Genomic DNA, 13,163 nt, shown 5'->3' with positions numbered 1-13,163 from the left:
AGAGAAAACTTGACCTTTAACCTTGACAATGAGGTCACCTGAAAATACTATAGTCCTGTGTATGCAAAGTTGAATGCCCCGCCCACCAACCCACTTGCTGTCCGTCAGCCTTTTAAAGCCGAGGTGGGGGTATATTTCTCAGTAGCAAAGATTGTAAAACATCTGAAAATACCAGTGAAAGTCCAAAGTTTAAAATTTTCCAATGACACCCCAGTGGGCCAGACTGGAGTCTTTGCCGGGCTGATTCTGGCCCCCGGGCCTTTTGTTTGACACCTCTGCTAACTAAAACATCAAGCCGTCACTTGGCAAACCTGTTCATCACTTAACCTTCAAACATCTGAGCCGGAAAGAAATGAAACAGAGATGAGCTCCAATGATAATAATGCAAGATTGCTGAAAACCTGCAGCACTGATAATGTAACTGTGTGTTTTATTTTGAAAGGTAAGGTTCTCTTGATTCACTCTTTTCATCCTGTTCACAAGCATAAAAGACACTTTACTACTCCACTCTTTATCTTTGCACATGCAGCCCAGAGAGACGCAAATGTCAGCTTCATCAGAATACATGAAAAAAAACACACTAGGTAGAAACTCAGACTTTATGCAGAAAAAATGAATACAAGCTGAAATTCATCATCGCACAGTTAATTTATCATCAGCGTCTGGAGCTGGATGTTTTCTTTAGGTTTCCTCTCTTTAGAGGAGAATCTGGTTTCAAACATGAATCCCTGTGAAGTTTAAAGGAAAGCTGTGAACATTTTAAATATTTAAAACAAGGATTTCCACCATCAAGAGATCAAAGCCACAAAAGAATTTCCTTCTCTTGTTACGCATACCTGTTTCCAGAAATTGGATGAAGCTACATAATATTTTATATAAAAATCTGTGATGTAGACTTGCTGTGTACTGCCAAGTTTTCCTTGTATGTCAGTCCCCTCTCTGACCCTCTGCTACCTGTGAAAACTCCATTCAAAACACAAAACACTCTTCTGTAAAAAACAAGTATCGCAGAAAAAATCCACATCAGAAATCTCTGCACTGAATCATACTTGTTATTAATCTCTTCCACAGCCAGTCTCTTTGCCTCTCTTCCTTCTCTCACCCCAACCGGTCGCAGCAGATGGCCCCGCCCCTCCCTGAGCCTGGTTCTGCCGGACATTTCTTCCTGTTAAAAGGGAGTTTTTCCTTCCCACTGTCGCCAAAGCGCTTGCTCATAGTGTTTTTCTCTGTATGTATTATTGTAGGGTTTTCCTTACAATATAAAGCATCTTTGGGTGACTGTTGTTGTGATTTGGTGCTGTATAAATACAAATGAATTGAATTAAATTGAAATCTGAATCTATTACTTCATATTCCACAATACAGATAGCGAGCCTTAGTCTTCAGCTAATGAGAGAAGAACTTGGAGGGGGCAGGGCTATGAGCCGTGCTGCTGTGATTTTTCCTGGCATGCACATCCCTCAGGAAGTCTACAGCCTAAAGGGCAACCGCTTCTGAATCTGGCATTTCCCGTCTTTGGACTGGCTACAGTGATTAGTCGTCGAGCAGTGTTTGGCTGCATCGAGCCAGCGGGGGTTACATGTATGTATACACATTAATAACAGAACACACTGCTGCAAAGACCAACATATGACAACAGAACAGGGACCTTTGTACTTATTCAAACTTCCTTTTACACCATTGTTTTGTGGCACTGATGTGACGGTGTGCCCTTTCTCACAAAGCATTATATAATTTGAAACATAAAAGTGGCAGACATAAATCAGCAGAGGATTTTCCCACAAAAGTGCCCTAGTCAAATATCGTTTATACATGAAAGATGGATGTCGCCATTGTTGCATCACCAGCTGATTATTGAAGTCTGGGTTTCCACGCCTGGAGCTGAGCATCAAAACACGACCTGGGTGCTTTCGTGACACCAGCTTAGTGGTTTTGAAACTAAAGAAAACAAACCTGAGCATTTAGAGCAGCACGATGACACTTTTGCTCATATGGAGTTTTTGTCCATGTTTATTAATGAGCATTTACCGCTACTGCAGTGTATACATGACTTAACGTAAGGAGAAGCTGAATATGTCGTCTTCAGACTTTTGATTGCACACTGCTTTGTAGTTGAACTGGCATGACTTAAGTCACTACAGCAGCACTGAGCACAAACTCAGACTGCTTCTAGCCTTCGGCGAGCCTTGAAAGTGAACATGCAAACAAGGTAGCGAGAATTAGGTCAAGGGAGGAGCGTCTAGAAAGAGATCAAGCTGCCGCGCGTCCCTGTCGGCTGAGCCACCTTTCATTTCAAATGCAGACGTGAGACTTGAGCAGAGCTGAAATGAAACATGAAACTGAACCCATTTCTTTCTGGCCTGGATTTCACAGAGCGGGGACTCGGAGTAACCGGGTCTTCTAAGGAAACGCAGAAGCTCCTTCGAGGCGAAAGCACTGCGACTGTGCTGTGCATCACGGGCGCCGGCAGGTACACAGTGAAGCATGAAAGAGGTAGAGACAGAGCCACTGAGTCGGCGCAGAGCCCACACGGAGCTCCGAGTACGATTTCAGGGCACGCGACGAATCTTCTGAGTTTCATGATAGCAATCAGTCCCGGATGGACGATAGCTCCCGTAATCACAGTGACACACAGGATATGATGTCATTTCTTCAGTGGCTATCTGTGTCTTACGCAATAAAACACAGGATAATTGGAAGATAATGGTTGGCCGCAGATACTAAATCCTGTTTTTATAACAGTTATCAGCACAGAGCTGTTACCTGCTGCTTCAGTCAGCTGCCTGTGAAATCGGTGAATCATCTGCTATTATGTGTTATTGCATGTCTTCAACCAGCTGTGTACAGTTAATGGAAGCTCCTAGTGCCCATGTCAGTGTGAAAGCTGCTGTCAGCGTCCTGGCTGAAGAAAAGGAGCATAAAGTCAGATTACTGCAGGTGAGAGAAGTCAGTCATTCAATCTTAGCATAAGAGTCAAACATAGGCTGAGTATTTCTAGTGTTTTTGTTTAAATATCGGCTACTAAAGCAAGAAAAACGAGCTTCTAAGCTAACGGGACAGTTAGATTTTAGTATACTTTAGTTGCCTTATTGACTTATTTAAAGTTTATGATGAGAACACAGAAGAAATGCAGCAGCTGCAGTTGTCAAACTTCCTGGACTTACAGATCTCCTAGTGTGAGTACACTTAACAAGGTGTCGGGCCTTCATGTGGATTCTCTGAATTACTGCTAGAGGGATGGACACCATTGGTCCAAAATTATCCCCATATCCTGTGTTTTGATGGTGGTGGTTGGTCCAAAGTCTTCTATAGATGTTCAGCTGGGTTGTTAAAGCCACAGCATACGATTCACATCACATCTGATTCACTGACCGTGTGATCCCTGGTGCTATATTCCTCCTGGGAAAAATGCATTCCTACTTCTCTGCCTTATTAATTGTTGAGGAAAGGACTAACCCTCACTCACCCATGAAACAGCTTATAAATTCATTATATTTGATCTCTAATCTAATCCAGTAGTTTTACTCTCTGTGTGGGACTTGAATCATGGCTTCTCGCGTGAGCAGCAAAATGACGTTTTCACCTTTCAAAAGTGGAAAATGTTAACTTCATGCACATGGACACAAATGAATTGATGCTAGACTGGTCTGATACAGAATAATGTTCAAGTAAATGAAGACAAGTGTCCATAAACACTAATTAATTGATTTAATTTCACGACTACGTCAACCACTGCCATCCGACTGTGTCGGCTCATTTCTACAGTACTTATTTCCCTGCAGCAGAGAAGCAGCGCCCACTTAACAAGACGGTGATTAATTTCCAGAAACGCTGACCATGCGGTGGCGAGTCACGTTTACACCGATTATCGGCCTTCAAATATTCATGTCATAACAATGGACGCAGCCAAGACATAACTGAACTCTTCTTGTTGTACTGCAGTCCCTTTATTTCCTGTCTGACTGACACAGGCGTGCACCAGTATCGTGCCAGCCAAATCAGACCAATAGGAGTGAAGGACGGGGGTCACAGAAAACCAGCAGTGAGAACTCGAGCTCCAAGGAAAGCAACGCAATAGAAAATAAAAGTGTTTTTTTTTAAAGAGATGCTTTGAAACTCCTCCGAGGAGCCTTTGATATGCAAAGAGCCACTGTTTGAATTGACTTCTCTAACAGGCTTTCATTGTGCCAGAAGAAAAAAAAAAAACCAAGTGGCACTTTTCAGAAAAACCATTCCTCTGCATCCAAACACACGCTTACATCAGACGCTGTAAACTCCTGCTGCATTCAGCCTCATATACACAGGAGGCGAGTTTGCAGAGTTTGCTGTCAGCTCGGAGCTGCAGGAGATGAAACAATCAAACTGCAGCTCTGCACATTTGGCACACGCTGAGAGCGGAGACACATTTCACTGTTCACATAAGGAGCGAAAATATGGCATTACCATCGCATGTTGTAACAGCGCTGTATTCATAAAAACGTGTAGAATATACAGTGTTAGACTGCAATCTGTTGTGACTGGACTTTTAAATACATATTATGATTTATAATAGTATGTATTATAATAATTGTAATGTATAATTTATGACCTGAATGTCCATGAAATCAAAAGGAAATTGTCAAGTTTGTGTTTAACGTTCTTGAGTGCACTCAATCACAGCCAGCCAGACAAGCACACGGGAACTTTAATCAGTCTATTCAACTCAATTTAATTTTATTTATACAGCCCCAAATCACAACAACAGTCGCCTCAAGATGCTTTAGATTGTAAGCTAGACCCAACAATCATATGATGAGCAAGCACTTTGGCGACAGTGGGAAGGAAAAACTCCCTTTTAGCAGGAAGAAACCTCAGTCAGAACCAGGCTCTGGGAGGGGCGGGGCCATCTGCTGCAACCATTTGGGAAGAGAGAAGGAGGACAGGAAAAGAAGTCTATTTTCTATCCAACAAGGAAAACGATGACAGAGCAAAACCACGTTTGGAGTACACAGCACAGAGAAAATCAGACAAATAACAAAGGAGGGAAGAGAACAATTGCAGTAAATAAAAACAAAGGAAGCCAAACAGGAAGAAACTAAAAGAGACGAAGGAGAAAACACAGACACTGATGCATCACACGCGGTCGACAGCCTACTTCTATAAATGTCTTTTAAACGTTTCAAGTTTGATGCTAAATTAAGTCTTCATTATCTCTATTATCTCTGCAGGGTTTTGAAATGGCTTGGTGATGTGTTTAACATGAAATCTTAAGCTAACTGTTTGGCTAACTGTTCGCCTTCTCCAGTTATCCTGATGAAACGTGAAGCTCGACGGCCTGGAGCAGAAGCTGTAGGAAGGCGCCATTCACTTTGTGATGGAGGAACAACGAGTCCTCGCCAAGCGGCATGTTTGTGGTGCTGGGTGTCAGCCAGCAGCGCTGGACACAAAAAGCTCGTCCGATCAAAGCAATCTGGGAATGCTAATGTGGCCTGAGAATGCACTCTTAATCCCCCTCCCATCATCATGCACGATGACATGTCTTTGTTTGTGGGAGGACAGCAGATACGTCCAAGTATGCGTAAGACAACGGTCAGAGTTTAATCTGCTGCAGAGACCGAGCACCCTCATCTACATTAACACTAACACACTGTCAGGTGTAATACAGCAAAACAAGCTCACATTCATTTACTGTGATACATCAGACACCTGGAAGTAACTAAATAAAATGTGTTTACAAGGAAACTCTGCAGAACCTTTCCAATTACAAGAACAAAGAAAAAGATAAAACACAGACGAGGAACGATCTAGAAAGAGTGGTCCATGCTTTTATTACTTCACGGCTGGACTACTGTAATTCCCTCTATGCTGGCCTAGATCGTTCCTGTCTACATCGCCTTCAACTGGTGCAGAACGCTGCCGCTCGCCTGTTGACCGGTTCAAAAAAAAGAGACCACATCACTCCGGTTCTCTGCTCTCTCCACTGGCTCCCAGTTGCTTTTAGGATTGATTTTAAAATCTTACTGCTGGCTTTTAAGGTTTTAAATGGCACTGCACCTTCTTACCTGTCAGAACTCCTTAGTACTTATCACCCCAGGAGATCTTTGAGGTCAGCCGATCTGATGCTTTTAGATGTTCCCAGGTATAAATTAAAGACAAAGGGAGAGAGGGCGTTTGCTGTGGCTGCACCCAGACTGTGGAACAGTTTACCTCCTCACGTCAGATTCTCCAAAAGCCTAGAAACTTTTAAAACTGCTCTTAAAACTCACCTCTTTTCATTGGCTTTTAGAAAGGTTTAATTTATTTGTTTATTTATTTTTTATTTGATCAGCGAGGTGTTTTACGAAATTGTGTTCTATTGTATTTTTATCTGTATTTACTGTACAGCACTTTGGTCAGCCTTGGGTGTTTTTAAATGTGCTCTATAAATAAACTTGACTTGACTTGACTTGACATAAAATGAACTGAATGAAGTTTCAATATTTCAGCCTTCAAAGATGGGCAGCAGCTCAGTCAGCAGTGGTTACACAAACTGATACACAGAAAAATACATACGAAATGTGAAGAAAATGTAAACTTCAAAGCTAAGGAGACATCAGAATAACTGCACCTCCTCCTCCAAGATGAAGGCCAGAACGAAATCCAACAGCTCAAGTTTCACAATGCTGAAATGCTCATGCTCAATAATCACCGCTTTTACTTTACCTTTCACGTGAAGCTCAAATGCAACACAGAAGAGCTCTGAATTTTTCATTTCTCCATCACGTCATATACAAAAATCTGAAATCTCCACTTTAAGGCAGATTGTCCTGCTTATGATCCTTTCAGACAACATAGGCCATGGATCAGGACTGAGAATAAAAAAAGAGTCATGCATGAGCAGAAGACGCCACTGTTTAGAGTTGCCTCCCCCCTCCCAATATTACTCCAGTGTGCAGAACTGTAAAGAGGACAAAACAAAGGATGCTGCTGGTGTAGGTGAGGCTGTGAAATGGACACACACTGCTTCAGCTGCAAATATCTTTTTTACCGTCTTTTCCCAGAAATTGAAACCTCCCCCCTAATAACATCATGCACATCATGAAAGACTCCAGTGTTACCCATCAGCCTCCCAGTAGATGCACCTATGATAACACTTCCTTCAGGAGTATCACATTCACAAGAGTTTTGGAAAACTGACCTTGACCCTGAGGTCGAGGTGACAGAGATTCTAACTCATCTGAGATTTTTAGTAGCTGCACCTGTGGTGTAATTTCAAAATCCTACGTTGGCTCGTTCTCAAGTAACCACAAACCGGGGTGTCCACACCACCCACCCAGCAGGGTGACAACAACACCTCTTTAGTCGTATACAGCTGAGCGCTGTTGTGTCTGTCAGTCATTAAAAGACGAGACTTTATGACCCTGTCGTCGAAGCATTCCAGGTTTACTTTTCAAAGACATCACTGCTCTCAGGTATCAGTACTATTGGATATAGACAGCACATGCATTCAGCATAAAATATCTGGGGTGTTTTTAAAACCTCATTTAGGAAAGAACTCAGTTAAGCTGATGGTTAATTAGGCCTGATTCAAATCACTGCAGAGCACAAAACACCGAGAGAAAGAGAAAAGCAGCCCAATGATGTCGCAACAATTAAAGCAGCACAAGAGCAGAGTCGTCTCGGTTTCAGTGCAGGTCACGCTGGTACTTAATTCATCAAAAAGGTATCACACCATTTTCATATGCAACGTAGTCCATGTAAGGGCAGGCATAGCTCAGTAGGTAGAGTGGTGGCCCCATGATCGGAAGGTCGGGGGTTCGACTCCACTGAACGGCTACCCTGAGGTACCCCTGAGCAAGGTACCGTCCCTACACACTGCTCCCCGGGCGCTGCACTGGTGGCTGCCCACTGCTTCACTGGGTGAATGGGTTAAATGCAGAGGAACTATTTCCCTATGGGGACTAACACGCACACTTAAAATGTAATGCCCTCAACATTTGGTAGCCTTACTCAGGCATACTAATGCAACACAATGCAACATAGCTCAAACAGCACAATCTTCTAAAAGAAAAGATAAGTAACAAATCTTTCATTTTTTTCTTGCATAAACGTCTTTCAAAGACCTGAAGATGGCAACTCAAGAGCAGATTAAGAAGTTTCCTTTAAAAAGATCTTCACAATTTACCCGAACCACACAGCCTCGCCTTCGCCCATGAACCTGGCAGCACACAACACGTAATCCTGCCTTTAATTCAGTTCAAGCTCATTAATGCAGCACAAATCACAACAACAGTCACCTCAAGGTGGCTTTATACTGCAAGGTAAATGCCCAACAGTGTTCACAAGACACAGCAATCAGACTTTACAGCGCCATCATGTTGTTTCATTGCAGTTGCACGCCTCTCTTCCTCAGTCTATGACTATATATCTAACCGGTGTGTTAGCTCCTTATAGAGGCAAAAGGATCTGTGAACGGTGCAAACAGAGAAAACTGCATTAAATGATACTGTAAAAAAACAAAACAATGATGCATTCATCAGCCTGTGTCTGATGTTTTAAGGACATTTTTCTAACATATTTTCAGATATTTCCTGACAGGAAACTCTCTGAACACCATTTGAAACTGTCACAAACATCCATCAGCTGTTAGTTTTTCTCCCTCTCCCTTCCACATTGTTCAACAAAAAAAAGAAAGAAAATGTGAAACAAGCTCAACCTTCAATCACTCTCTCCAAATTCAACCGTCTTAGACAAAACACAAAACCCCTCCGGGGGCTGGTTTGTTGTCACAGGCAGGCAAATGAAGAAGAAATGAGGAGGATGTTTAAAATGGGCCACACAATCACAAGCTCGTCATCCGAAAATAAAAAATAAAAAGAAGGCTGGCGCGCAGTGATGCGTTACCACAGTAACACATTTTCTCTGCAGAAAGCTGTCCACTCGCTCCCAGGAAAACAAAACCCCCCAAAAAGGACAAAGCAACCAACAAACAGGCGAAACAACTGCGAAGATCCCATGCACTGTAAACAAAAAACAAATAAATAAATTAAAAAACGCCCGCCGTGACAAAAAACTTCATCCTGCAGTGAAACTCAGTTAAAGCAAACAAGCTGGCCAAGAGTATTCTAGTCGTCCAAATATCATCAGGAAAAATGAAACAGAAGTTTATTTCCTCCCATCTACTTGCTTCGTCTGGCATCTTCACTCATTTCTGGGTCCAAATGCTTCAGTTCCAAAACGAAAACAAGCACAGACAATTGAAAACAGTCCAAATTTGTTTAGCTCCAATAAAAAGATGCGTGTGGTTGTTCTAACAGGTGTTACAGTAAAGTTTAGCATTCAGGCGTCGATGAAACGAGGATTTACAAAGTCGCTGCTCTAACGTTGAATCTAACATCGCTGGAAAACTTGTCAAGGATTAGCTTATGTACAGTTTTGATATGACGTGGAGTCCTGCGAAAAACTAGGCACGCCATATGATTAAATAGCTTAATCAACAACCTTTATTGATAATAACTTGATCAAATGATCAGTTTCTGTGGATAAAATCTGTCCCACTCTTCTTTGCAGCATCACTTCATTTTTGCACAGCTCTCTTGAGGTCCGGACTTTGGCTGGACCTTCGCAACATTTTCTTTTTCAGCCATTGCTGCTGTGCTCGGGATCATTGTCCTGTTGCATGACTCAGTTTGGGCCAAGCCCAAATCAATACCCCTGCAGCGCCGCGCTGACCGTCTGTGCTGTATGAAGTGCTATGGCCAAACGTCTCCACTTCCAAACAAGCCATATTTGTTCAATCTTTTCTAATTGTACTGTCATGAATGTAATATTGTATGACAGGAAAAGAAAGAAAAAACTCAGGTTTGTGCATGTCTCTGAGCATTGCATGATCTGACTATGGGATGAATTTGCGAGGATTTTCACTCGTGCTGTAATGTTTGCACGTGCCTGAATGCTCCAGACCAACAAACTGCTTTTATAGAGGTGCTTACACTTGCTGATGATCAATTAATTAAGGGCATTTAATTAGCAGCACCTGGGTCCTACCAGGCTGAGAAGAAACCAGGCTGAGAATGGCAATTAAATAGGTCTGGTGGGCTTGTGCCAGTTTAAAAAAAAAAAAACGGAGCACTGGAGAATATTAAAGAGACGAGACTCCCATTCATCATAAGGAAACATTTGAACCCAGAAATGGGGTCATTATGTCATTAGCTAACGAGCAGATAAAATTCATTCCCCTCCCCCGAACGTAGAATTAAAGATAACAGTTTAATCATCACTGCAGAAGAAGTTTGCTGCAAAGACAGACATTCTCTGGCAGGGTGATAAAGTGCATACATCATGACCTGAATTACAAGCAGTGGCGGGACTTACGTTCTCCTTCCCCACGATGTTGTCAAAGGGGAGCTCGGGGCTCCACGAGGCCTCGTTAAAGGTAGCGCTGCTGGCTCGACGGTCGGCCGAGCTGGCCGCCTCCTTCATGATGTCCTCCGGCAGGGAGAGCAGACTCTCCTCGGGCTGCTTTATCAGGTACGTCTCGATGTTGTGGCGGCGAAGGAAGTCGTTGCGGTCCTTCCCGTGGCCTTCCTCCACCTCGTAGTCACCGTTTAAACAATCCAGAGCTGCCTTAGAGATGTGGATCCTCCTGAAATGGAGAAAAAACATACATATTTAAAACATCTTTTGCCACTTTAGCTCAGTGGGTGAGAAGGTAACCACAGGCCACAGTGGTCTGGGTTCAAGTCTGACCCACAGTCCTTTGCTTCGTGCTTGCTCTCTCCCCACTTAATGCCTGCACTTACTATCCAGTAAAGATAAAAAATGGCAATATATATATATATATATATATATATATATATATATAAAAAAAAAACACCCAGCACGCCCCTGCGGGCGGTTTATCCTTCAAGCTCGGGTCCTCTACCAGAGGCCTGGGAGCTTGAGGGTCCTGCGCAGTATCTTAGCTGTTCCCAGGACTGCGCTCTTCTGGACAGAGATCTCCGATGTTGTTCCCGGGATCTGCTGGAGCCACTCGCCTAGCTTGGGAGTCACCGCACCTAGTGCTCCGATTACCACGGGGACCACCGTTACCTTCACCCTCCACATCCTCTCGAGCTCTTCTCTGAGCCCTTGGTATTTCTCCAGCTTCTCGTGTTCCTTCTTCCTGATATTGCTGTCATTCGGAACCGCTACATCGATCACTACGGCCGTCTTCTTCTGTTTGTCTACCACCACTATGTCCGGTTGGTTAGCCACCACCATTTTGTCCGTCTGTATCTGGAAGTCCCACAGGATCTTAGCTCGGTCATTCTCCACCACCCTTGGGGGCATCTCCCATTTTGACCTCGGGACTTCCAGGTTATACTCGGCACAGATGTTCCTGTACACTATGCCGGCCACTTGGTTATGGCGTTCCATGTATGCCTTGCCTGCTAGCATCTTGCACCCTGCTGTTATGTGCTGGATTGTTTCTGGGGCATCTTTACACAGCCTGCACCTGGGGTCTTGCCTGGTGTGATAGACCCCAGCCTCTATGGATCTTGTACTCAGAGCTTGTTCTTGTGCTGCCATGATTAGTGCCTCTGTGCTGTCTTTCAGTCCAGCTTTGTCCAGCCACTGGTAGGATTTCTGGATATCAGCCACCTCCTCTATCTGCCGGTGGTACATACCGTGCAGGGGCCTGTCCTTCCATGATGGTTCCTCGTCTCCCTCCTCTTTCTTGGGTTTCTGCTGCCTGAGGTATTCACTGAGCACTCGGTCAGTTGGGGCCATCTTCCCAATGTATTCTTGGATGTTCGTTGTCTCATCCTGGACTGTGGTGCTGACACTCACCAGTCCCCGGCCCCCTTCCTTCCGCTTAGCGTACAGCCTCAGGGTGCTGGACTTGGGGTGAAACCCTCCATGCATGGTCAGGAGCTTTCTTGTCTTTATGTCAGTGGCTTCTATCTCCTCCTTTGGCCAGCTTATTACCCCAGCAGGGTACCTGATCACGGGCAGGGCGTATGTGTTGATGGCCCGGATCTTGTTCTTACCATTCAGCTGACTCCTCAGGACTTGCCTGACCCTCTGCAGGTACTTGGTGGTTGCAGCCTTTCTAGCGGCCTCTTCATGGTTCCCATTTGCCTGCGGGATCCCCAGGTACTTGTAACTGTCCTCTATGTCTGCAATGTTGCCTTCTGGTAGTTCAATCCCCTCAGTTCTGACTACCTTCCCTCTCTTTGTTACCATCCGACTACACTTCTCCAGTCCGAACGACATTCCAATGTCATTGCTGTATAGCCTGGTAGTGTGGATCAGTGAATCGATGTCTCGTTCACTCTTGGCATACAGCTTGATGTCATCCATGTACAGGAGGTGGCTGACAACTGCTCCGTTCCGTAGTCGGTATCCGTAGCCAGTCTTGTTAATGATCTCACTGAGGGGGTTCAGGCCTATGCAGAACAGCAGTGGGGACAGAGCATCTCCTTGGTAGATCCCGCACTTGATGGTAACTTGTGCTATGGGCTTGGAGTTGGCCTCTAGTGTTGTACGCCACATCCCCATTGAGTTCCTGATGAAGGCTCTTAGGGTCCCATTGATCTTGTACAATTCTAGGCATTCCAGTATCCAGCTGTGGGGCATTGAGTCATAGGCCTTCTTGTAATCAATCCAGGCAGTGCACAGGTTGGTCAGTCTGGTCTTGCAGTCTCGGCTGATTGTTCTGTCTACCAGTAGCTGGTGTTTTGCGCCTCTGGTATTCTTGCCAATTCCTTTCTGTGTCCCGCTCATGTATTGACCCATGTGCCTGTTCATCTTAGCCGATATGATGCCTGACAGGAGCTTCCATGTAGTACTGAGGCAGGTTATTGGTCGGTAGTTGGAGGGGACCGGTCCCTTCTTGGGGTCCTTGGGGATCAGGACCGTCCGGCCTTCAGTTAGCCATTCTGGGTGTCTTTCGTTAACTAGCAGCTGGTTCATTTGTGCTGCCAGACGCTCGTGGAGTGCAGTCAGCTTCTTCAGCCAGTAGGCGTGAACCATGTCGGGCCCTGGTGCTGTCCAACTCTTCATACTGGAGACCCTTTCTTGGATATCTGCCACTGTGATGGTTACTGGACCCTGTTCAGGGAGGTCGCTGTGGTCTGCCCTCAGATCCTCTAGCCACTGAGCATTGCCGTTATGGGTTGCATCCTTCTCCCATATGCTCTTCCAGTATTGCTCCGTCTCCA

At 44.5% G+C, this 13,163-nt stretch overlaps 1 protein-coding gene across 2 annotated transcripts in view; it reads right to left on the bottom strand.

The window, feature by feature from the left end:
* Window positions 1–13,163, bottom strand: part of adcy8 (adenylate cyclase 8 (brain)) — a 125,074-nt gene that overhangs the window by 45,855 nt on the left and 66,056 nt on the right. For both annotated transcript variants that reach the window (XM_026149144.1, XM_026149145.1), the window contains exon 7: window positions 10,333–10,603. In XM_026149144.1, the coding sequence (XP_026004929.1) occupies window positions 10,333–10,603 (271 nt within the window). The remainder of the gene's footprint in view (window positions 1–10,332; window positions 10,604–13,163) is intronic.

The sequence above is a fragment of the Astatotilapia calliptera genome, chromosome 18 (assembly GCF_900246225.1).
Source record: "Astatotilapia calliptera chromosome 18, fAstCal1.2, whole genome shotgun sequence".
Taxonomy (NCBI): Eukaryota; Metazoa; Chordata; class Actinopteri; order Cichliformes; family Cichlidae; genus Astatotilapia; species Astatotilapia calliptera.
The sequence above is the reverse complement of the archived record's forward strand: the minus strand, read 5'-3'. Positions and strand labels throughout refer to the sequence as shown.